The sequence below is a fragment of the Meleagris gallopavo genome, chromosome 15, assembly GCF_905368555.1.
Source record: "Meleagris gallopavo chromosome 15, MGAL_WU_HG_1.1, whole genome shotgun sequence".
In the NCBI taxonomy this organism is placed as follows: Eukaryota; Metazoa; Chordata; class Aves; order Galliformes; family Phasianidae; genus Meleagris; species Meleagris gallopavo.
The window spans coordinates 2,347,621-2,373,589 of record NC_139418.1 but is presented as its reverse complement, the minus strand read 5'-3'; the positions used below and the strand labels follow the sequence as shown (position 1 = coordinate 2,373,589).

The window sequence follows — 25,969 nt, the reverse complement described above, 5'->3', positions numbered from 1 at the left end:
TATATTCTTAAATATGGTTTAATACTCTTCTCCATTTCTGTACATCACAACACCAAGATATCACTGCTTGGGATCTCTCTGCAGAGGCTATATAGTATGCGAAGGCTAGGATTTTTCACCCCCGTTTAACGTGTTTGTATGTGTAAGTGTAATACATATCAGTATATATTGATATACACATCAATATATAATGCAATATATATCACTGAAGAGAACACATTGATTAAAGAAATACAAAAATTTGGCATCATTTCCAAACTTAAATAGTAAAAATAAAAACTACAAAAAGGAGCTGCATACCCTAACGTATCATGTGAAACAACAAGCAGTATATTCAAAAATGTAAATTTACACCCAATTTTTCTGGTTTTGTCATGTCACATTAGACCCATTTACAATGGCAAAATCCAGAACATACCGCTGTGAAGGCCGCAGGTGTGCTCAAAGCTGGGTTTGTGCACACCTATGGCAGACCCAGTCACACCTTCCGAGAGAGATTCCAGCTTTGATGTGAAAACAACAGCAAAGCCATCTGCCGGGTTATAAACCAGGGTTACAAGTTATATTGCTCACAATGACAGTAATTTTGGACCTCAAAGAACAGTGTGGCAGAAGTTTAAGACGAGCTCCTCCTCCATTCAAGTGAAACAGGATTATTGAAAAAAAAAAAAAAAAAAAAAAAAAAAATAGGCAGGTATGCAACTATAGCAACAGAAGCTGCTTTTGACTGATGCATTCAGAGCGATCCCAGGGAAGAACTGAACTCCCAGGCACGGCGGTATCAGAGTGCCCATCAGAGAACCCAATGACCCCCAAAAGAAGCAAGACCTGCATCATCTTGCACCACTGACTTCATCCTCTGCCTGCAGGACCACCTGAAAACCCCTTAGCCATTCCTAGCAGATCGAAACGCATCCTACATAGCAGGCATGACAAAAAAGCTTTCGAGTCTTGATGCAACCAGAAGTTTTAACCCGTTAAGGGTGCATTGAGTTCCGCATCAGATTTACAGGACTCTTGAGAGCCACAACAGAATTCCTTAGTGCTGGGAGATGGACGCCTTGGTGGGTTGTGTTGAAGCTCATCAGCACCAAGTGGCCCAAATCACCAGCACTAAGGTTTCAGCCAAGGACTCAGATTACTGATTATTTCTGGAAATCACCCGCTTCCATTCAAGAACTGTGGGTTTGATCAAATTCACATAATCAAGGAAACCTTACGCAGTCCTAAAGCAAAAAAAAAAAAAAAAAAAAAAAGACTGAGGAACAAAACAAAGTGTACCTTACTTCACTTAAATCAGGTTTATTTTTGTCAACACTGAAAAAAAATCTGAAGGCTGCACTGCTCAAATCCAATTAAGCCCAAAGAACTCAGCAGCATTTTCATTGCAATCAGTGAAGTGCATTTCCTAGTCTGTAAGAGCAGTGCTTCTGCAAATAGGCAAAAGCACGTTTGGCTGGTAAGCCTCCCCAAACCATCTGAATTTGCAAGCCACACCTCATAAAGCTAGCACAGGTAAGTGCTTTCTCATTCTTTTGAAGAGAATGAATGGCTCCAATTTCATTACATTTCTTCTTCTGCAGTCTAAGCTGAGAATGCCATGTAAATGGGTCACGTTGCTGCAAAATGCAGCAATTGATTTCTCCAATCAAAGTAAAAAGAAACAAACCAGTAGGATCTTACTTCTATTAATTTTTGAAGGAAGAGGTTTACAGCAGTTAATGCATCATGAAGGTTAAAAAAATCATTTTCATAAAATACAAGAGCAACCAATTTCACCATTGAGTAAAAGTAAAAATTGGGATTCTTTTTAAATTAGTCCAAAGTGGCATATAGGAACTTAGTAGTTTACTGCTGTACTGACACTATGACAAATCAAAGTGTAGGGTTTTGCTTTTTTATATCCAATGCTTGTGGATCAAGTTCTGGAAATGTTCCAATTCTAAGGCAGGGATCTGTTGTGTTTTCCACCATGAGTTTGCTCCTTGGGTTGGATGCTGGAGGGGCGAGGCACGTTTTGCCGGACCCAGGTCGACTACCTAGTAGTCATCAAGGTCAAAAAATTCATCGTCTCCTCCTTGGTATTCCATTCCCTGGAAGTCCACTCGGTACCGCAAGATACCTGGTAAAAACAACACACTTTAGCTTCTTCCAAATTCAAAGAGCTAGGACAGCACTGACAAGTTTATTCCCTCCCTGTACATCAAGAGTTTCTCACCTGAACTTGCAGAAGCTAACTTTGTACTCGTATTGCACGGTAAGTTCAGGCTGCTGGCCGACAGCAGACACTGCTGTAGTGAGAATGGCACAGCCACGAGTCACAGCTCAACATAATATACTGCCAAAAGAAATACCTACCTGCCCAGCACAGACCAGTTTCCTTACGGCAAAGTGGTCCACTTCTAGGAGGACCATATCTCCAAGAAGCACCAGAAATAGGTCATCTGCCCTGACAGGACTGCTGTGACTAAGGCCTAGCAGTTACGTACAGAGAGCAGCTGATGTTGAAGCAACTTTTACAGTGGAGTGTAAGCTGAACTCAGCAGCTGTCTTCCTGGTCTCTTCTTAACCTCCACACCAAGCCAGGTTTCTGGGATGCTTTTATCTCTGGAAACATTAGCTAGGTGAAGTTTATTGGAACTGCAAGAACTGAAGCCTGGTAGCAAACAGTATCCAACCATGCAAAGAGCCCGGATCTGACAAGACTAGAAGACTCCTCCAATTATAAGCCCTCAAAAGGTTAGAAGCTTGCTGTTTCATACACAGCCAAACTCCTCAAGCTTATTTCCTCCGAGTGCTGTTCTTCAATCCCTAGAAATCCTTCTTTGCTCATGTCTATTTTAGCTAGACAAAGCATTTGGCATATCAACAAATAAGCAAGGGATAGTCTGGGGAGAACAAGGTGTGTGGCAGGTGTGTTTGTTCTGCTCTGCTACTGACTTTTGTCAGACTGTTAACTACCTGCACCTCCAACAGACTACAAGCTAAGCTTGTTGGTGAGTTTAAGAGATGGACTGAATGACTGTAGAACTTTTGTTTCTCCACAGAGTTAGTCTAATAATACTTTCTCTTGAAAAGAAGCTTAGGACAGGAGGGCAAAATACAGATAAGTTTTGAGAGACAAGTAACATATCCATCTGCTTCAAAAATGAGACTTGTGTTTGTCACACACCATTTCTACATAGTAGGGCATAGTATTCCACAAAGCAACTGCATGCTGCATACAGATGGAAGCAGTTCACAGCCCTTCTGAAATTCAGCACCTGGAAAAAAGAACCCACCCCCTGTGCACTCTGAAGGACAAAACAATCTGAGGAACAGTCTGAAAGTGACAGCTGTCTAACATGCACCATCATCTCACTGGATGTGGAATACGTGCTGGAGATCCCTGCTGAACATGGCTTTCTTAAACTGGTGCAACGATTAGTAAGAGGAGGACTCATCTGTTTAGCTCTCCATTTTTGTTGGCACCAAATTATCAGATCACCCATTGCAAAAAACCAAAACACAGCAACATTTTTCTTCTGCAGTTTACCTCCGATTCCTCCAAATCCTTTGACAAATTGGGATCCTTCCTGTGATTTGTCTGTAACAATTTCCAATGTTGCTCCAAATTTCTTGTAGTTGTTTGCAAACCACTCCAGAAGGGGCATACTTTCTATCAGTTCGTGTTCTTGGCCAGTCTGTGTAGACATTTGGGGAGCAAAAAAAAAGAAAAAAGAACATTACAGTCACTGCATGTTAACTGCCAATAACACTCATGTTTCAAATTGTCTTTGCCTTCAACATCAGTGTCTTGTCTGTCTGCAGACAGACACACTAGCCTTCATGCTCTACAGGTCAGAGCAGCATGACATTTGCCATGGTCTCAGTGGTAGACGCTGCTGGCACAAGCACAAGACTCCTGGTGCTAAGAGATTAAATACTGACAGCTCTTGTTTTGGGCTTCCATGCCACGGAAGTCAGTGAGGAAGTGTTTATTCTTCCACTCAACTGTCACCTCATGCTGCACTTAATTTTCGCTGTTTCTTAGGCTTACTTTGTACCCAGCAAACAGTTTATTGGCACTCACCTAACCAGGCACTGTTTACTCTGGGAAATACTGGTCTATGCAAATACAGAGGCAAAAAGCACAGTGTTATAGGTAGAAGGTCAAGTGATTATTGGCATAGAAACACTACATCACTTCAGATAATAACGTACACTTTCTGCACACAGAAGAAATTGGCAATTACCCCCAAAGGGAGAAGAAGTGGCTGGGAATGGCTGTGCTGGCAGTCCTAATGCAAGAGACAGATGACCACCATTTTTATACAGGACAGACTTTTGCCCAGCTTGCACTACTATCAAACAATACAGACCCACCTTCTTGAGTTTTTCCAGCCTGTAAAGGCATGAAATGCATTGACATCAATGACAAATACATATTACAAATTTATCAAGCAGCAAATACTCCCTTGCATTCAAATTCATTTATCAGCTTATAGTCTTTTTTTTTTTTTTTTATTTATATTGACTGAAGCAGTGAGCAAAGAGCAGGGAGTAATATCTGGGACCTTAGACCACACGACACATAGCAGCTACCAAACTCCTCTGGTGAATGGGTTGAAGGTGGTCAAAGACACTATCTTGCCTGTCACCTAACCTAATTTATACAGCCTCAGAACAAGCAGGATGAAAGATTGGACAGAGAAACGCAGAGCAAAATCCAGAGGTTACAGTGAAGCTGAACTTGAGGAGCCACAGACTGCCCTCTCCAGGTCTCCTCTGAGTGCATGGAAGGTCATCATGCTCACATGCTTGCAACAAACTAAGCCAGACATTCAGTCTGTCTTCACCAGTACACTGAGAATAAAACTACCACCTGCAAAGCTAAAATACCTCTTTGTCTGTGAAGTGGGACTTATCCTTCTCTTGTTCTGGTGTCAAATACAGGATCTTCTCCTCTGAGAAGGAAAAAAAAAAAAAAAAAATATTAGGTTAGATGAGACTATCAGAAGCAGGCTAAAATCAGTAGGAGACCAGAAAGAGTCATCACAATACAGAGAGCTGACACTGCCTTCCTTCCTAGCAGATGCTCTGTGGGAAGCTAAACAAGGCACATCAGTGTGTGGTGTCAAGAAACTGTACTACAAGGAAAAAAACCCACCCAACAACCACAAAAAGCAGCACACCACAAATAAAGACAAGGATCATGCCACACGCATATGATTTCTGTATGATTGGGTTTTTTTCTTTTTTTTTTTTTTTTCCCCTCAAATGGCAACAGAGCTCAAGTCAGACTCCGTTCTATGATGTGCACTTGTACTTACACTAGTGAAAGATAGACAATGGCAGTGTTATGACAAATCATCACCCTAGCACTGCAATTCTTTTCTGCATAGTGGAAGTTTGCTAGTTTCAGACTTGTCCTATGGAATAGCAGGGAAACTGCAAGTTAGAGGTTGGCCTCCACAACTTTCCCTTAACCCATTTCTTAAGATCTACTTGAGGATCTTCACCAGCGCGGTCTACCCAAGTAAGATGGCTTAGGTGTTAAACTCCTGTGGGACTGGAAGGTCCATGAGAAGCACCACCTACCCTCTGTGCCTTGGCAGTGCAGAACATATCTCATTATATCCAGATTTTCATAAACTATCAGTATTTCTACTGCTCCCATCTCCAAAGCTTTTAGTGTATCTTCAACGCCAAAGCAGTACTTCCCCGTGTCCTGACTGATTTCATCAAAGTATCGTCCTGCAGCCAAGATACAAAGAAATAGATTGTCATGAACAAAGATCACACCACATGGACTTTTAACAATGCAAGAAGAAACTGAGAACTGCAGCACTGCTGTAGGAAAGCAAAGTGTATGACAACTGATCAGAGCATGCAACTCAGAAGATTTATCACCAGTAAATATGCTCTATCAAACCCTTCCCTGTCAGGAATCTTGATCCATCTGAAGGCTTAGCTTAGCTGAGGAACAATCAATTGGACTGATCCACCACCAGACAATACTTAACGTCATTCTCTTCAGTGTAAAGTAGCTATTGTTACTACTGCTCCCTTACACTTTCAAATCAGCAGCATCTGCCTGCTGACGGTCAGACAAGGCATCAGTTCTACTGCCATCTCAAAAACAAATCTTAATTCTTGCGCTGAAGATGCAAACAATCTCAGGAAATGTTTTCTTCCCTCCCATCCCGATGTCACCAGAATGCCCGAAACCAAGGCAACTGCTGATGAAATGATAGACAGAAGGTCAGAGGAGCCCTGGTGGGGAAAACAGCAACAAAGCAAACACTTCTTGAAGAGCCATTAAATTCTGCAGTATTTAAGGTGTCTGAAGAACAGAAAGCATCACTGCAAGCTGTGCTGTTCTCAATTCAGGAAGTGCATGCACTCAACCAGGCCTAAAACAAGATCAGAGTACAAAGTGAAGTACATTTGGCTGAGGAAAACACTAAATACATAGTCAAATACCTATTAGTTTTTTCTCTTGAATGAACTTCACATTGGAGAGGACCTCAGTTGACAATTCGATTGCTTGATTGAATCCATTTTCTCCTCCATAGGAAATGTCAACTAGTTTGAGCACTTTGGATTGCAATCGCTAAGCAAGAAAAAAAGAGGAGACAAAAAGCATTAGACAGCTTTACCATAATAGAGCTACATTGTAACACCTCCAGAATAAATAGCTGGCAAGAGTCACATCATGAATTTATTTTGTTCACTTGTAAGCAGAGGCTGTTCTGAGTCAGAGGGACCTCAGAAAGCTTTCAGAGTGAAAAGAGGGCAATCACTTCAGACATCAAGGTTACTTGTTTCTGGACACGCACCTTACAACAGAGGTGCTGTAATACCACCAAGTTACTACCAACAGCTTACACATTTGAGAATCACTCAGAGAAGGCCACTCACCTGATCAAACATGTCAGATTGACTCAATTCAGTTTTGAAGTCGGCCGATCCAGCTAGAACCAGACCAGCCACGTTCACCTTGTCACCAGAAATGAACAGCTGCACGGCCGTCTCTGCTACCTTCCTTACATAGTTGTGCCGTTTCTCCATTCTCAAACGAGCGAAACGCAAGGCAGACTGACCTCCTCTACCTTTACAAGAGAACAGATGTGAGGTAGCAATTTGGAAGACTTTTCATTTCAGGAAGGTTGTTAGTACATGGCCCCCACTGGGCCCTGAGTAAGTGAAGCCAAGGGCAGATGCAGCCTTCAGAATGAGTCTGCCACAAGCCGAGCTAGGGGCATTCAGATGGAACAGAAAGCAAATGGAGTTATTTATTCACAGAAAGATTTTTCTCCATGCATCTCACAGCTGGTTTATTTATTTATTTTTAAGTACAGATTGCAACTCTATGGAGATGTTGCACATCTGTACACTCTATATCCTGTACCTTCAGTCAAAGCTATTTCCACTGCCTCACATACCGTCCTTGCTGACGCACTATTACCCAGTATTCTCTGCTACAGAAACACGTCCTTCTCTGTAGCTGTAGGGTAGGACAATAAGCCAAGAGTAGCTAACAGACAATTCACTAAATTCATTGGTGGCTGAGTGCAATACAGCATAACATAATGGAACTAGAGTTGTGCCTGCTCCACTACGCCTCTGTGCTTCCTGCAAGGAACAGGTCTGTGCTTTTCATTGTTGCCTGAGATCCCAAATCAAGTAAATGGCCAGATGCATCAAGAAATAACAAGTACCCCTTTAAGGAGATCAGCTGCACATTACTGTGATTCATTAATTTTGACAGAAGGCTCAGACTTGAGGCTTTGCTGTCAAATTTCAAGGGAGCAAAGAACTGAGTTCAGCTGTACACATCCAGGCTAAGTTCCCTGCTTCTACCTTTACATCCCCTCTCACACACTGGTATTCAGCTGTGAGCAGTTTAGAGATAAACAAGCACATTACCATGCTTCTTTGGAAGATCCACAGTGAATTTGTGCAGGACTTCTCTGGTGTTTCCTTGAAGAGTTCCAAAGAGTGCACCACTACCATCTATTACAATAAAGCCAAACTTGCTATCATCAGAAAGCAGCGCTGTGAGAGCCTGGAACAGAGAAGTGTTTTCACCATGAAGAACTGGTTTGCTGTGGATCCTGGTTCAAAATGACTGCCAGGCACAACATACCTCAATAAACTTCACTTCAATACACAATTCTTAAGGTTGTTACAAATAAATCAGACAAAGGGTGGCAGTTCAGAAGCTGGGACTACTCCAGGTTACACCTTAAATGATGAAGGATATGGAAAGAAACTAATGCTTAAGCTCAATAATTATTTTCACAGCGTTACCAGCTCATCATATGTTGTCACATTCAGGTGTATCAGTAAAACCTTAAAGAGTAGCACTGGAAAAGCATTAGGTTAAAGGAATCATACCTCCACAAGGCTGCATCACTTCTTCAGTTGGCAAGAGCGGAAGAGTAATTCTGGCATTCCAGCCAGGAAAGCCAAGCCTGCTTAGTGAGCTGATTGGGCTATTAGTCAGCTCAGCTTTATACTACAAAACACCAAGAAAGCTCAACCTCCAACCATCACAAGTACTGTTCTGCTGCACCTGTTGACTTACAGGAGCCCCAAAGACAGAACAGTGAGCTATCTAAAGAAGATATGACAAATTCAGCCTTACAAAGCAAAATTCATTTAACAGTAGCAATAACTGCCTTGTGAATAACTATAGAGCTATAGAGTCATAAGTGTCTTTTGCTGAAAAAACAGTTATGGAGCAAGTTTCTTCTCTATGGAAGGGAACCAAATTCCTCTTGTAAGGTCATTCGCATTGACTGACAATTGCACAGTATGAAGGCTTCCAAGCTCCTACTGTCTGATTTCTTGCTTAGCCCTCATTCTGCTGATGTGGCACATCTGAGGTTACGTCAACTCTTTTTTCAGTGAAATCTGTCACCTCCTGTTCCCTCTTAAGGCAGCCCAAACTGGTAGGCACGGCACACAAACAATTCGATTTGTCCAATAAGAACAGAATAGCAATCTTCTTTCTGATGTTATATCTAATGCTGGCAGAAATACATTAGTCAGATGGAGAACTTGGAGAGTCCCAAATTGTTTTGTCACCAATTTAACAGTGAAAGAGTGATGGTGGTTTACTCCACTGGATCCCTAACTGCCTGCATGCCTGCCAGCCTGATTACTGGGCTGAACAGCAAGAATAAAAACCAGCCATCTTTATCCAAAACCCACACAACCGAGTCTACGGGTTTCAGGCTTAAAAGAAACAGACACTAAGGTTTAATGGAATCTTCTGGCCAAAGTAAATATTCTGTATTAATTCCTCAGCAGAGGGATGAATGAGATGAGGAAGTGGCATATTACATTGCAATCTATTTAACTGGGACAGAGCCAAGCAAATCGTGTGACTGGAATGAATGCTCCAGCCAAGATATCAAAATAAGTCAATGTAAATCCTAGCCTTCAGAAACACATTAGGGTTCATATCCCTCTTGGGAAGTTACTTCAGTTTCACACAGGCAATAACATGTCTAGAGAAAATCTTATCAGATACCCTTGCCAGACAGCAAATGGCTACGATTCTGATGTTCTTGATCCCCTCTTAAAGTATCCAACGATCAGCAATTCCCCCAATTTCCTCTTCGTTAGTTCTGTCAGCAATTCCACTACCCAACCTATCAAGTACAAAAAAGGAATTCATGCCTTTATTCTGTTCCTTCAGCCTGGGAGGTGTCCTTTTTCCACTTCAGCCTAATGCTGAAGATCAGGCCCTTTTTTCCACTCCTTAACATGTCCTCACTTCCCTTTGACATCTGTCTATGTGCCCTGGCAGATATCCTGATATCAAGAACCAGTAGGTTAAAAGCATGGCTCAATGACCAAACCCAACAATCACAGAATCACAGACAAATCTGAATTCCACTGTTAACCTCATCTCACCTCTCTGTTTGAGGTAGCGTGCAGTACGCTTTCACAGCTAAATTTGACTCTGCAGTGCAGACAATACCAAGTAAAAATAAGCACATACTCAAATAAGACACAGGAGTGCAAAGAGCCACCACAGAAAGGTGATGTTAGTAATCACGTCATCAGTAGTATCAATTACCAAAAATTCCTCTCAAGTTATTGGCACTCTCCTGCTGAGCAGTGCTACACACCAGCAAGAGTATTAACAGCTGCCTCCTGGGAACAGCCCGTTGGGCAGCAGCTACTTTCCTGTATTGAATCAGTGCCCTGAAGCAGGAGCTGCAGCCAAGACCAAATTAATCCCTCTCCTGATAGGGCAGAAGCAGCCTATCACCATCTACCCACTGCCAACAACTGCAGGGACAAATATCTCCCCTGGCTTTCTGCCCCTGACTCTCGTTTACCCCTTGGTTTCAGACATCTATGGACACATGGGCTCAAGCTGAACTTGCAAGAGCTGTAACCTGTTGTCACACCTCATAGGTCAAAGGTGTATCAGTTCACACATTATTTGTGGTGAACATTAAGGACATGAAGTACTGTCACCTACTAAAGGCTTTGAGACTGCCACTGCTAGAGCCAAAACAGATGCAGGCACAAACTGACCTCATGCAGTTAAAGCTACAAGAATCCACATTAATTTAAATATGCCTCAAACCATTAATTTGACTGAGATACGTAGATGCTGGATGAAAATAATCCCTCCTCACCCCTGATGCACATGCAGGTTTCTTCATCGGGGGTCTCAGGTAACACATCCATTATCAAGACTGGCAGCACTGAAGTTATCTTGGCATTACTTTAAGACCTGGCTTGGAATAAGATCTATGGGCCTCTAAGGTTAAGAAAAAAAAAAAAAAAAAAAAGACTGCTTCCAAATACAGTGAAGAGCTAATGTCTGTGGGTTACACAAACTCAGCAGCTGCTTGCTGGGCCATAAAAATCTATAAAAAAGCTATAGCAGGAGGTGGACTCTGCTCTTCAACTCCTTTCAGTGAATATCACACATATCTGCATATTAGCCAGTCACAAGACATTCAGTGCCTTCAGCAGCAGGACATCTTAATTAAAGCCAGCTGTTCTATAAACCATGGACTCATGCACACCAAGAATTGTTTCAATGAATCTGACAAAGCACTAACGTCTTGACTATTGGAAAACCAGTGGATAATAGAAGTCTTCTTACCTCCGTGTGGAATTTGTTGTCACACAAATACAATGACGTATTGATTGGTTTGAAAGGTTCAAAGTCAATGTTGACTTTCTTCTCTTTTCCTTCTTCTGTCACAATTGTTCCACAGTAAACAACCAGACCATTTGGAGGTACTACAAAGTATAAAACACAATTTTAGATCGCTATGAAAGAGTTCAAGACATAACCAATAAAAACTACCAGGCATTGAGACTTAAGCCAGAATTGAACATGAAGGCCCCAGGGTTTTTTACCTACCATTTCCCCCACTTTATTCTCTCCCAGATCTCCACAATGGAAAACAATTTAGCATATACTGAACAACTGAGAGCAGTAACCAGATGGTAACCTTATCTAACACTGAAGACTAAGAGCAGAGCTTCAGGAACATGTACCTTACGTTAAACCTAGAAGCTTGCAAGCTCATAAAACCCAAAGAAAGAACGAACGCCCCCATAAAGATTTCATGGTGCCCAGACATCAATTTCAAGACTGACCACCTCAGTGAAGGCTGTTTGCCAGGACAGGACTGATGAACCCTTTTCAAGCACTTGTTTCTGCTCAGTGGAAAATCACTAGTTCAGTGCAAATGAATTACAGTAGAACAGCTCTTAAGGCTGACCAGGTTTATATGAGTCAGCACTGCTCAGGACCAAACCACGAGCCCACTTATCAAAAACAAGGACCATCCTCCTACTACTCATTTCCAAGGGCTATCCCTAAAGCAATCATCCAAAATATCTGGAATACCAAAGCAAAACAGCAGCACAGACTAATAGAACCGATTAGCAGAATTCTGCTTATGTATACAGGAACTTAAGACAGCTTCCAAGTGGGGGAAGTTTGCCAGCAGCCACAGAGGCTGGAAGTTACCTTTGTTATAGAGTTTGAGTCTTTGCTGTACAGATGTAATGGCTCCCAGTACTGAAAGGCGATTCACTCGGGATTTAATGTTGGAGGCAGTGCCAAACTCATCCGCTAACATTTTTGCCACTCGTGATATCTGGTCTTTGGGGGGAATGATCAACGATATCATGCTGGTACCATTGCTGAAAAAGGAAAAAGACGGCTTGTGAGCAGCAACCAGTCAAAGTACCATTGTGTATTCATACCACATTCCATGCCAGCAGTCATCTCCTCCCTCTTCCCGTGGTTTCCCCAGACTCAAAGGATGCTTCAACCCACTGCAAACAGAATAGTTCATCTTCTGCTGGACAACAGCGAGAGAGAAAAGAAAATATAACAGGCTATTCAAAAGATTTGCCTCCATAACCAAGAATTTGTTTTAGCCACTTACAGTCAAGTCCTCCAAAAGGTGCTTGTTTAACCTGGCATACTTCTTGGGGAGAACAGAACATAACTCCAGCTGAGAACTGCTTGCAGTTATTTAAAACAATGCAGCCACATACTTTAAGGACATTTTTAAGCCCATTCCATTTGTTCTCAGACAGCTGGAGCACTAACCAGTCCAAGAGTTGCTTTAACACATTGTTCCCCTCAGATTAACACAAAAAAACTGAACTAAAAGTCATTTTGTTGCAGTCGTTCTTTGCTACTTCCCTGCTAGCACTGTGCCTCCTAGGGAAGCCCTCTGCTTTAAATAAAAGTGTACTTAAGTACAGCACTGCTGGCTCAGAAGCACCAGCCCCAGGCACAGAGTCAGGAGATAAGACTCCACAAATCACAGCTGGCTTAAGCTAAATGGAAAAAAAAAAAAAAAAAAAAGATTGATATTCGTTTTTCTTACAGCTTTGGGACAGAACCTGCAGAGGTCTTATTTCCAAAAGCAGCACTGTGGTTCAATTCCACCCAAAGCCAAAATGAAAATGAGGGACATTCCTGTCTGCCTTCCAGTACGTACCTCCCATTTGCCACTGAAGTATCCCAGATGTCTGAAGTGCTGCTTCTGCACCATCTCAAATTTAAGCCAGGCTTCATGCTTCACGTTTAGACTAATGTCATCAAAATCAAACGCCTCACCATGTCCTGTAGCCTTCTCAAGAGCAAAAGCTGCACTCATTCTGAACCAGATCACCAACTAAGTGCTTTCCAGCCATGAAAAAAAAACCAAAAACCTTTTGCTCTTATGGATTTTTTTTTAAATGTTAGGACAAGATGCTGTGATGCTCTAACACAGTCCCTGCCTGAAGTGTTTGGGCTACGGAGGCAGCAGGGAAGCACTTTAGGAAGTCTCACTTCATTAGCCTCTTTACAGAAGTTGTACAGCTCTCCTGAAGATCTTCAATTCAGGCCAAGTTGAATCAGACACCGGTAGGTCAAATAAGTCTCTGACCTCAAAGACAACTAATTGGGTTTAATATCCAAGATCCTCACACACACTAATCAAGAAAGTTGCAAAGAGAGACTCACACGCATTACTCCCAGAAGGAGCTCTGTGCCTGCCTGACAGCTGTCGCAGACTTCCAGGTCATGCCAGCCAAGAATACTGCACGCACCACTCAATTAAAGCAGTTTGCTCCCTGGTGAACGGCACACGCTTTGGGGACATGAAATGGCTTCCCTCTCCCAGCAGGCTCCTTTGAGTGAGGCCTATCAGAAGGAAAGTGGCTCTTCTCAACTTTTCTCAAAGTAACACTCTTGAAGCGAGCTCACAGTTCGTTTCTTCCTCTGAAAGCAGAGATTCACTGCTTCCCAGAGATGAGCCTAGCTGGCTGCGTGACCTGAGGACGCTCCTGCAGCGTGAGACACGGGACCACGGCGCCCCTTGGCTCTCCTGATAGGAACAGACCGCACTGCAACCTTTCCTCTGTAGAAGGTACCACACTGGGAACAAGCAGATAGCAAGATGCAGGAGCCTGGTGGAAATAGCAAGGAGGACGGCCAGCTGTGCCTTCTTCCTTGAGGAGAAGGACTTTTAGACAACGTGTTCTCTCTCATTTATAAGTCTCATTTATGCTTTGCACAGTAATCCGTGCGATGCAACCCCTCGCTACACTCCAGCACAGATTTATATCCAAAAGCACCTTCCATCACCAACTTCAAGTGCAGTTCTCAGGTTTGACATGCCTTCATCGCTATTTACTCAGCCAAAGCTATTCCAGGAAGGGACTGTTGCAGTGCCCAGCAGGGCAGTGGGTGCTCAGCTCCCAGCACTGCCACACACATCCCCACACCCTGAGGGGCAGCCCCAGCTGGCACACACCACTGCTGAGCACAGCCAGCCCACCCAGCTCTTTAGGCAAGCAGCTAATTTGCTGTAACAGCACCCACTGCTGCCTGCTCATCTCCCTCTTCTTTACACGAGGGCATGGTTGAGGTCTGATACCTAATTGAGAGCAGGTCCCTGCCAAACTGGACCAATTGGACATCAGCTGAAGCAGATCTGCACGCAGGTGACTGATGAAGATGGCTGCAGAGCTGCCTCATGCAGCACAGAGACCACATTCACCTGCCACAGAAATGGCTTTCCTCCTCCAAAGCAAGCTTGTATCGGCACATGACCTTCCTGCAGGATGGCCAGGTCTGAAAACCTGCAGCTCCACCTATTAAAAGTGCCTCAGAGACAAAATGCAGCAAAGAAATTCTAAGAAAACAGCAGTTCAAAAACGCTTGGGGGATGGAAGTACTCTGCATCTCTGCATAGCGATACAGCCTCCGAGTTTCCTATTGGTCTTTGCAGCCAGTGCCTCAGCAAGACGACAGGTACTTCTGTACCTCCCATGCCTCATCCTCCTCCACAGCTGCTGAAGGAGTTTGAGTACATTTACCTCCAGGAACACTGTATGGAAATCGTGCTGGTACAGCCTCTGTGAACAGCACTCTCTGAAACCAATGGGCTTTGCTACTCAGGAGCACATGGGTCATTTGTGCCTGGCAGGCTGCTGCCAACTGCGATTCCTGCAGCAAGCACAGTGCCAGGCAGAACTTCATTACTGAGCTGTTAGAGTGAACAATTAAATTATCAATCTGGATTTAAGGAAAGCACTCACTCACAGCTAGGGATCAAACACGTGAGCCGAGTTCTCCCCACATCACCCCCATAGCTCTCCCCTAAGGAGGGACCCAGGGCATTGCCCATTACAGTCTGCTCAGCACAGCCAAGAGGTTCTCCCCCATGGTTCCAGTGCACCCAAGACAAATTCTGCTCAATCAGCTGGAAGCTAATGCTTGCAGACTGAACCGCGCCAGCAAGTTTTAAGCAGCTACAGACAGTGGCTGTCTCTATTCCGGGCTCAGAGTGCCAGCACAGCATCCAAATAGCTGCCACTGCAACCTAAGGATGTGCACCAAGATCCAAAATGCTGAGATGTTTGCTTTGCAAGAAACTGGCATCCTCATCTGCAGGACAGCACAAGATGTGCCACTGCTCATAGAACTACAGAGGAGAAAACAACTGGAAGCAATGAGGGCACCTGGAAAGAAACTGGGTGGGTGGGGGCAATTAAGTGCCAACCTCTGGAAAAGAGGAAACACTTCACTGCTGGGTGCTATGGTTACTAAACACACGGTGCCAGCCCTGCCAGTAATTGGCAATTAGCTCAGATTTAGTGTGGCCTGGAGATACTGGATATCTCCAGCACAGATCCAGGCTCTGAATTTACTCCTACCACCTCAGAGAACCTCCAACTTCACTCCTAAAACCCACCAGAGCTGTGTGGAAGAGGGAGCTATAAACACCAGCATTTCATCGCAGCGAGCGGCAGCGCGTGCAGTGTGAATCAATTCTGGCCTTGTCCCTTCAGCTCTGGACAAGTTCTGCTGGTGCTCCTGCAAATGGGTACCTCGGCCTTCAGAAGGTTTTTACTGCAAGATCTTCCTGCACTTCCTAAAAGGCACTGTCCCACAGGTCTCACTGTGCCTTACAACAGCTGTGGGATGCAGATCTAAGCAGGACACATTGGGCTCTTCAAAAGCAAAGCGGGGACTTCAGACAGTGCTTCACCCAGCTGGACAGCCATACTGAGCCCTCAGCCAAAACAGGCATCAGGAGTGGTGCTGTGTCTGCACTTCTCACTTTAACATGAAGAAAGCACCCTGACAGAACACAAGTGCACAGCAAGCAGTGCATTACATTTGAAACAAACTGCCAAATACATCCCATGGATAGGTGTTGTTACAGCTGAGCCTCCTGCTCTGGGCAGCCACCTCCTTCTGCAGGAGTTCAGTTTTCCTGCTGAGAACAGCTGAGCAGGCCCCCAAACCTCCAGCTGACAGCAGAGACAGGCCCAATGGCTTCCCAAAGATCTCCCACAGAGCTACCTCAAGGAAATGGCCACCTGGAAGGCCACATGCCATGTGAAGCACCAATGCAGCAGCACCAACTGCTGTTCCCTCGGCTCAGCTGTCCCCTCCTCTCCTCCCGAGGAACAGCTGGCCTCCTGGGACATGGGACAGCACTCATGTAACAGCCATGCAGTATAAATAGCAGCTCCTGGCCATCCTGGGGCATCAGAGACTTGACCAACAACAGCTGAGCTGTGCTTCTTCCACAATGAAGCAGTTTACACTAATAGCGCACTGCGTAACATGGAGACACAGAGGCAAGGGAGGTCAGCCATTCTCTGTGACTCAAGACGAGCTTATTTTTACATGGCACCAGCTTACAAGTGCCTTGGTTTTCTTGGAAACCAAGGGTGCAGCACAAGGCCTACATGCAACCACCAGAGCCCGGCAGGAGTGCGAAGCAGCTTTCAGATAATCTGCCCTTACCCACAGGTACAGCTAGGAGGCTTACTGTAACTGCTGCCACACAATGCTTCAAGTGCTGTTACCTTCCCAAGGTCTCCTGTCTCCAGCCCAGAGGACATCAGATTACTGGGTAGCTCACGCCGCATGCACAGCCACAACTACCAATGGACCCCTTCCATCAGCAGCACATCCGTGGCCAGCTGCAAGATGAGTGCCAGAAATGCCCATGTAAAGCCAGGTAGAGCTTACCACATCCAGGCGCACAGCACAGGTCCAAGAGCATTACTTCCATAGGCCTACGACTCTGCAGTGAAGGGCCATGTTGATAGAGCACGGTCCCATGCAAGCAGCAACGTAAAAGAACAGCTGAGGACTTTTTTGGATCCTGTATCTGAGCAGAGATGTTGAATGAAAGGCTATAAAAAGCAAGTGTCCTTTGGTACAAGCAAGTATGAAATTGCTGGTTTGGACTCACTCACAGAACACAGGCCAGTAGACACTCCCTATTCACATAAGTCTGGGTGTAACAGCACTGACCTTGCCTAAGGGAAGTTCGGCGAGTACGCTCTCACAGCTCATGAATTACGGCTGGGAAGTGCACAAACAGGTCTTAGATGTGCCCTTTAAAGACTTTGTCTTTTAACAACACAGTCTCCTTCAAATAGGAAGTGGCATAAGTTCACTTGAGATGCCAAACCCACACAGATGACCACAGATGCAAAAGCAATGCAACTTTTCCTAGAAATCCTGTGAGCCTATGAAGAAAGAGCCAGGCACCCCTTTTGTGCTTCAGAGACAAAGTCATCTGGAAGCTTACCCAAAGCCTGCACTGCCTGTGCTTCGGAACAGTGGTCCAATGCTTCGACACAGGCAATCTAATTGCTGCTTGGGATGCAACGGCTGTGTGAAATGTTTCTATTAGAAACAAAGAGAATCCCACTCTGTTCAGAAGATGGCCTCAAAGCATAGCTCAGATGCACAGATATCTATACACAGCCCACACCCACACTTCGTGGACAGTGGGAATTACCATTACCCCCTTTAGCTAAAGGTAAAGAAGAGCTGAAAGCCATGCTGTGGGCAGCACTTTTCATTGCAGCGTTTCAGTAAGAACATCACAGCCCCCACCTCAAAGGCACCGTATTTCACCACTGCATACACCACCATTCTGGACAATCTACCAAAAGGCAACACTAGCCCAATGTGATCCTCAGAGGTTCCCAGGTCTATCAAAGAAAGACACAAAGACGTGGACACAGCACCAAGCTCTCATGTTGTAACCTTGACCCAGAGCTCTAGACAGGAATCTTCTATCCCATCTGCCAGAAGGTCCCATGTTACAGGAAGATGATATACAAAGCATTCTGTGTAACCAGAAACAGCTTCAAGGCAGGCATTAGGAGTGCCCCGAGGAGATATTCTGTCCTCTTACCCTAACCCACTGACCCTCTCAAAGCGGAAGTGAGGAAAAGCCCCCAGGTGCCACACGAGCTGAGTGCAGGCTGTGGAGCTCAGCACCATACCAGCACCCACCCTGGACACAGAAAGTAAGCCCACCTTCCTCGGCACACTGCCTCTCCTGCAGCAGGGGAGAGCTTCCCACAGGGAGGCAGCAGATGGCTGCTTCTGCCCAAGAGCAGAGGCGAGTCTACAAGCACATCTCAAGGGTTGGTAAGTTGTGCAGTCCCCCCAGCAGCCGCTGGACTGCTGCCAGTATCTGCCTCCTGAGCTCAGCACGCACCGCTCCCCAGGGACAGAAGGGCAGCGACAGAAGAACTGGGTCACTGACTTCTTCCCCACACAGCAGAGGACTTGGCCAGGTATCACTTGTCTGAAGGTAGCAGGTAACTGAGTCCTTGCCCACTGGTCCAGCGCACACCGCTGTTAGAGCTCAGAGCCGGTGACCTCCTGCTCCAAGATCTTCCCTTCCTCAGCTGGAAGCAGCTCCTGCACCGGGGCCACTGCTCTGGCAGCAGTGTGGGTCCCACATCGGTCCTGGGGCTCCAGGAGGGAACCCAACCTTCACCCCACATCGCTGGGGCACGTTGGATCAGCACCAGTGGAAACTGAGCACCCCATGGGAAGGTGAATCAATGCCACACTGAAATCCTTGGATCAAAGGCAACACATGACAAAAAGATAATTGCATAGCCACGTTTTGAATAGGCCTTACTGGCTGCGTCTGACCTAATGCAGAAAGCCTGGACTTCCAATTATCGGTAAGTGGAACAGACATTTCTGCACTTCAGACACTTGTGACTCACTGGCAGGCCTGGTTTTGCCACAGCTCCCCTCCTCACTCTCCAATTATTAATGCTCCAAGTTTTAAAGACTTGTTGCATTATGCTAATGGGCCAGTTGGGTACAAGATGTACACTGAGGGACTGAAGCACAAATCCAGATTTGCTCGTTAAGATGTTAATGCCTCAGAGCTGCATGGAATATGGAGCCAACAAGGGAAAAAAGAACAGCTGCCACACAGCCAAAAAAGACTGTCCTCTTTCGAGGTGCTCATTCCCATCTCCTACCACGTCATTTCTCTTCAGCAGTCAGGGTCTCATTCATTAGCTCTCTGTGAATGATGACCTGTGCATGAATCACGCTGTTCAGCAACGATTCACGTGGTTGTAAAGGCGGGTATCAGGCTACCAAACTACCAAAGGCTATAAAACACCAACTGCAGCTTGTCTGACACGTAACAGTTCTCTCAGAGCAGGTAATTTTCTGCCACCTGCTAGAATGTATTCTCAAAACAGCACTTAATTGTTGCTATAATTCAAAAGGAACAGGTAGAGCAGGCAGGTGAAAAAGCCCAGGATATGTTTTACAACAATGACACGCAGGCAGGGCATCAGCAGCCCTTCTGCCATGGGGGCTGTCCTCCTGTCTGGCACAAACCACCCATCATTAACACTCTGCTCCAGACAACCCCAAATGAAAGCTCTGAAGGGACCCTGCCTTCCTCCTGAGCCCCATCAGCTCTGCTTGCACTGTTTACACAGCTTGTCCCAGCACAGGGCAGACCTCAGCAAGCAGCCACCATGTGCAAGATGACAACCTGCCATACAGCCCTTAGTTATCCCTCTGCCATGGACTATTTCCACACCAGCCTCTGCAAACGCTTCCTCCTCGCACTATCAAGAGCAAAAGGCAGTATTAATATTCTAACTTTCCTCTCTAACAGAAACATGCTCTTCTTTGGAAAAGAGCCTGAAGACAACCGGACCGAGAAAGCACTTTTTCAAGGAAGCACTTCAGCTCAGATATAAACTTAAATCATAACCTCTTCCCTAAACACTTCACGCTTTAATGATAGCTCATAAAGCCCAGGCAGAGAACTTGCTATCAGCAAAGATAAACCCTGCGTGCCACACCGCCTACCCAGTCCTTTCCTCACATACCCCTCTCACATTCCCCACCCAAGTGAAAGCTGCTTGAAACACCTGCACACTGCAGCAGCTTGCTGTGCAGAGATCTCTAGGGCTATTCTATAGCAGGCACTAACCTGACACATCAGCACCGCAGCCCAGCAAACGCAGCACAAGTTGGAAAGCCAAGGAGTACCCTGCACAGTGCCGCCCCTCGCAGGTCCCCAGCTGAGCCAGGCCAAGGTCTCTGCAATACTCCACGTCCTAAGGTGAAAGCTTTAGCTCTGCAGAAATAGATTCAGTATCAAAAGTTAAACCGTCTCCCAGAACACAAACCCTGGCACGGCCACAATGACAAATGGATCCCCACTGAGATGGGAGGGGAAGAGATTCACTGCCATCCTGGGAGCAGGGGAGGGAGCCTCTGAGCCCATGCATCTCTGGCAGCGTGGCCAGAAACCAGTCTTAGCAATGCAAGATCAAGATAAATCCTCCACCCGGTGCATGGCATCGTTTAAGGACTAGACAGCCACGCTGGTGCCATCATACGTGGTACCACCACAGCTGGGCACAATGGTCCTGGTACAGCAGGAACCATTAAATCACCTGCAGTATCATGCAGGAGAGCAATTCACACAGAAGTTAGAACCAACTGTTCTAGCACATTCAATAACTGTTCCAGCACAGTACAACAGAGCAGTCCAGTACCTGCTACTGGCAGAATGTGCTCCCCACAGTCAAGTGCTACAAACGCTACCAGAACTGACTGAATATTTGCACTGCTTACCTCAGGAGAGAAACGCAACTCACCAGTGTGGAGCAGTATAACTCTGGCAGCCCCAAGCTTCCCCAGAGCTTATTCCAAAGAAATCAGGACCAATGCAAAACTGGCTATTCTCTGACTGCATCACAGCAGCATTTACAGCTCCAGCATCCCGTCACAAGTCTGTGGGCTTTGATGTCGCCTCTGGCAAGGCCCACTGTGCTAACAGCAGAACAGACCACAACTTATCTTGCTTTCCAGTCACTGGGTTATCCTAACAGGTCTCAGCCCTGCCAACCTGCCTGGTCACAAAAGTGACACCAGCACAAGGTGCAAAGATGCACAGCCCACCACAAACCTCCACCCGAGCAGATTCCCATCACTGTTGCTCATGGCTAGGGAGCAGAAGCAGTCCAAAGCCAACTCCAAAGGTGCGCCCTTCCACCAGGACCAGCAAGGCTCCAGATGGGCTGATGGAAAGCCCAGCTGCTACCGCAGCTTTCTGCAACACGCACTGGGCAGATTGTTCCCCTGCAAGCTACAGGTCAGCTTGCAGAATGAGTACACATTTCACTTTGCAGGAATTCCTGCACATTTTCACACCTCTCTTTACTGGTTGCTTTTTATTTGCCTCCCATTTGGTTTCTCCCATAAAGCAGATGGAAGTTTCAACTCGACAAAATCCAAACCCTAGTGAGAAACAGCCTCATTTCACTTCCCCATGGCTCCAGAGACACCACGATTGCCCTCTTCTCTTGCTGTTTTCTCCATCCTCCTGCTTTCATGCACTCCTTACAGTTATAACTGGAATAAATTACTTGTTCAGGCCTAGTTTTTGAGTTTGCTCAGAAAGCCTGCATATGTCCTGTTAGTTCACCTTCCAAAACACTCAGTTTGGAGACACGTCCTGATCCCCAACCTCCACCCACTGTTTGTCAGCCACAGTTGTGCTGACAGGCAGAGCTGCCAAGAACACCTTTCTGCTCTGTTCTGCCTCCTGTTTCAGCAGAGCAGGGTGGCAAGCACAAGGTCCTGTCTTTAAGCTCAGTGCGGGAGAGATGTCTCATGGGAGCAGGTTCCTGAAGGTTTTACCATTATAACACAGCCTCGCAACAGCAGCGCCCACTGTGCTCTTATTCCAGGTCAGAAAACCCATCTGCCCAGCAGAGAACTGTTTGCAGGAAAAGAGCCCTTGTTACTAAGACTTGGAGAAGTTTTTCAAACACTATTCAAGTGTGACATCTCAGGCCTAAGCCTGCAAGGAGACTGCTAGTTGTTGCTGATATTTGATTCTGCCAAGCATTTACAGCTTACATGAGCAGAAAAATTCAACTCAGTCCTGCTAACCATTCTGAACCATGGAAGAACAAAGAGCGATTGTCAGTTTAATACTGACACTGGAAAACTGCATGAAGCAATAACAGAAAAGCCCTGAGACACGGGATAAGGAAAAACACAGTGCCTAATACCATTCCTGCTCAAGCTGCTGCAACATCCAAGTGCAGAAACAGCTGCAGCTACCGGGGCGGGGGGGGCACAGCCTTTCACTGCAACTGTGTGTTACACAAACCAACTGTGGACTGCTGACTGCTCAGAAAGCAGAATGCTTTTGTAAGGGAGAAGCTGAGATGCTTGATGAGAATCTGAGCGGCTCAAGCTACCAGAGAGAAGGGCTAGACTTCTCACAAGGGCATAACTTGCTCATCATTGGCCTTTCACTCTCATCTCCTCCTGGCTGGAACAGGGCCTGAAGCACAGAACTCAGGCCCCACTTGCCCTCTCTCACACACATTCTGCAGACACCAGCTACTCCCTTTCCCTTATCACCGTATCAGAAAGACCAATTCATTAACTTTGTACAGGGGCAGACAGCTTGCAGCTCCGCTTTGGAGGAGCGTGCAGAGACAACAGATACTTCTGTTTTCAGAAACGAGATACCAAATGTATCTCCTTCTACTCCCCACAAGCAGAGAGAGGGTTTGGGGGTGAGTTTGGAGGGGTGTTGATTTTTGAGGTTTGTTTTTGCCAGGCTCTTGCTAACCAGAATTCATTGGTAACACCAGCTCTCCAGAGAAGAGCAAAGCTTGAAAAAATAAATAAATAAAAAATAACAGGACATTCTTGCTAGGATGCTACCTTAACATTCAAGCAGCAGCTTTCCCCTCACTGCCCTCCAGCTGATGAGCTTCTGGTAAAGCAGAAGCTCTAATCTTCTCGCCTCATTTTCTGGCCACACACTGCCACTTACCTCAATTATCCCAGGCATGATAAAAGCATTTCCTTGTTCTTGTGCCTCCTTAACATTCTGGTAGAACTCCACAAATTTTATCAAGGCCTTATAGAAACGGCTGGAAAACAGCAGAAGTGCCCAGCTGCCACACACAACCTGAATGCCCAGCTCCAGCTTCCTCTGTTTCCCGTTCCTTTGATCCACTGCAGGAACAACCAGTGCATGAAACTGGGACACAGCTGCTGGGTCACTATTAGGAGTACATGAGTAAGGGAAGGTGGAGAAACCAAGGAGTCCTGGCTTCCACATCGTCCTACTTAAAGGCTTTGCCCCCTAACCCACCCCAGAACAGGTCTTCCTACTTGGCAGGAAGAGGAAGTGACTCTCCCAAAGGCAGGAAAAGCCTGTTTCGCTGGCTCACACCTCTTGTGCCAGCGAGCCTAATGCTTCTGGTAGGAGCTACAGCATCTCTTCCCTTACTGGACCCAAAGAACGGAGGATAATTTTAGCTGGGACTCTGTGAAAGCAGAACATGCATTTACATGTAACTGGCATAATCCTGCTTACAGCAAGGACTGCTAGCATCAGCAGCCTTTGCCAGATGCTTTAGCAGCTAGCTACATGTTACATGAAGGAACAAGAGCAACACGACATCTAGTAGATATGCCGGACCAGAGGGCTCACCTAAAACCCCTACATGCATTTTACTGCACTTGTAGCATCTTGAACATGAAGAGGGAACACAGATGGATGGGGGAGGACAGCTGTGCAGCTGCCCCAGACTCAGAGGACCACCCACTCCAAATTGCCCCTCTCACCTCACCTTTTCCAGTTCTCAGTTCTAACCTTGGCCTCTTCAACATCCACCTATTCCCAACGATGAGCAAACCAAGAGCTGCTGCTCAGTGCAGACATGCTTTTGCTTGCAGTTAGAATCAGAAAGAGTAAACTTCCCAGACACGGCCCAGCCTCCCTCAGCACTATACAGGGAGCAGAAAGGTCTTCACGAGCTGCAACAGATGCCTGTAGCTGCCCAAGCCCTTCCAGCTTCATGGCAAGAGCTGTCCTCAGGCTCCCGTGCTCGCTGGGATGCCCCTGCCAGCACAACACATGCTGTCAGCAATGCATGAAGGCACAGCTGAGTGATCAGCTCAGGCAGCCAAAGGCGACTCTGGAGGAAACAAGGACAGCACCAGCTCCACATTCTCTTCTCCCACACCCCAACCCTTACATAGCTACATCACAAGTCAGATTAAAAATACAAACTAATAGAGATCTGGCTCAGGTTCTCCTCCCCTTTCCCTCTTCTCTGGGTTAGCTTCCAGCTGAATGGTTCCCCAGCCCACTCCACCAGCACTAAGAGTTGGACATTTTGGCCTGAAGCCGCTCAAAGGGAGGCACCACTGGGAAGGGTGCCCTGAGCAGGATGGCAGCAGTGCCCCCATTGGTTTAACACCATTTCAGAGCAGCCTATGGAACTGCAGCTGTAAGGGTAGCTAAGGAATTGCCCATCATTTTTACTTTACTGAAGCACATACCTTTCTTGCTTTTTTACAGCTCTGATGCCTACAGTTCCTGCAATAACTCAAGTCCAAGCAATTCCTGACCCGTACACGGAGCCACTGCCCATTGCCCCACACAGACAGGCCCATGCCCTCTCTGACACGGGGCACACCGTGGGAACACCAGCACTTTTTACTTCTAGGGAAAGAACAGCATTAAAGTGCAACGCCAACTTCTGGGAGGGCACAGCCTTCACTCTTAGCGCTCCCAGCCTTTCGGAGAAGCTTACTTCGCGGGAAAAGGAGCAAAGGACTTCCATGAGGAAAGAGAAGGGGGAGCGAAAAGACCGGCAAAACGTGGACGAGAGGAGAGGTCTCCAACAAAGGGTGCTGCCCGCCCTGCGAGGCCACGGGGCCCTTCCACTGCGCCCGGGCTCAGCTCTCCCGGCGGCGGCAGCAGCACAGGGCGGCCGCGCTGCGGGGCCTCTCTTCCCTCCCTCCGCCCGGCCACCTGCCGGCAGCACCGCCGGGGCCGGAGGGCACGGCGAGGCCCGGCTCCCCACGGAACGCCGCCCGCTCCCCGCCCCACGCGCTCCCGGTACGGCCGTTCCCCCCTGCCCCGCGGTTACTCTCGGCCACGGCCCCACCGCCCGGCACCGGAGCTGAGGGCCGAGCCCCGCCTCCCGCCGCCCCCCGGACCCCGCCGCTCACCCGCGGGCCGCCTCCAGGCTCTTAATGAGCTTCTTGATCTTCCAGATCTCCACGTTGCGGTCGGCAGCGCTGGGATCGTCCGCCATCTTCTCCCTCCTCCTCCTCCTCCTCCTCCTCCTCCTCCTCCTCCTCCTGCGGCTGCGGCGGCCTGCAGCGGCGCGGCGGCACACACGCACAGCGGTTAGCCCCGGCTCGGCCCCGCCCGGTCCCGCCGCCCTGCCCGGCCCAGGCCCCGCCGCGCCCTCACCTCAGGCCCGCTCCCCCCCGGCGGCGCGCGGCTGGCGGCGGCGCTGACGTCGGACACCGGCTGCTCGCGCTCCCCCTCGCCGCGCTGCATGTGTTGCAATCGGCTCACATGGGGCCTGTGACATCACTTCCGGGGGACCGGGGCGGGGGGCGCCAGCCCGCCCACCCCTCCCGCGCGGGAGCGGGGCGCCTCGCTATTGGCCGACAGACCGCGCGGGGGGTTATGGGACGCGTAGTTCGAGGACCTTCCCGGCGAGGCGGGGCGTGTTCGGCGGCGGTCTCGCGAGAACAGCGGGGTCGGCCGCGGGCGCTCTTAAAGGGGCCGCGCCGGGCGGGAGCGGCGTGGCACGGCCTGGGGCGCCCGTGCTCCGT

At 47.2% G+C, this 25,969-nt stretch overlaps 1 protein-coding gene across 3 annotated transcripts; it reads right to left on the bottom strand.

Moving 5' to 3' along the window:
• ETF1 (eukaryotic translation termination factor 1) lies at positions 1–25,499 on the bottom strand. 3 transcript variants are annotated; one of them, XM_085236578.1, is made up of 10 exons: positions 25,352–25,499; positions 12,002–12,177; positions 11,123–11,262; positions 7,912–8,050; positions 6,904–7,094; positions 6,466–6,595; positions 5,581–5,736; positions 4,882–4,946; positions 3,536–3,683; positions 1–2,122 (listed from the first exon to the last, which is right to left on the bottom strand). In XM_085236578.1, the coding sequence occupies exons 1-10, from the start codon at positions 25,435–25,437 to the stop codon at positions 2,040–2,042; spliced, it is 1,314 nt and encodes a 437-aa protein (XP_085092704.1). In that variant the 5' UTR covers positions 25,438–25,499; the 3' UTR covers positions 1–2,039. The 3 variants fall into 3 exon arrangements, with proteins under 3 accessions (XP_085092704.1, XP_085092705.1, XP_003210301.1); XM_085236579.1 differs by lacking the exon at positions 25,352–25,499 and adding an exon at positions 23,962–24,103; XM_003210253.5 differs by lacking the exon at positions 25,352–25,499 and adding an exon at positions 17,027–17,113.
• Between the last annotated feature and the right edge of the window lie 470 nt (positions 25,500–25,969).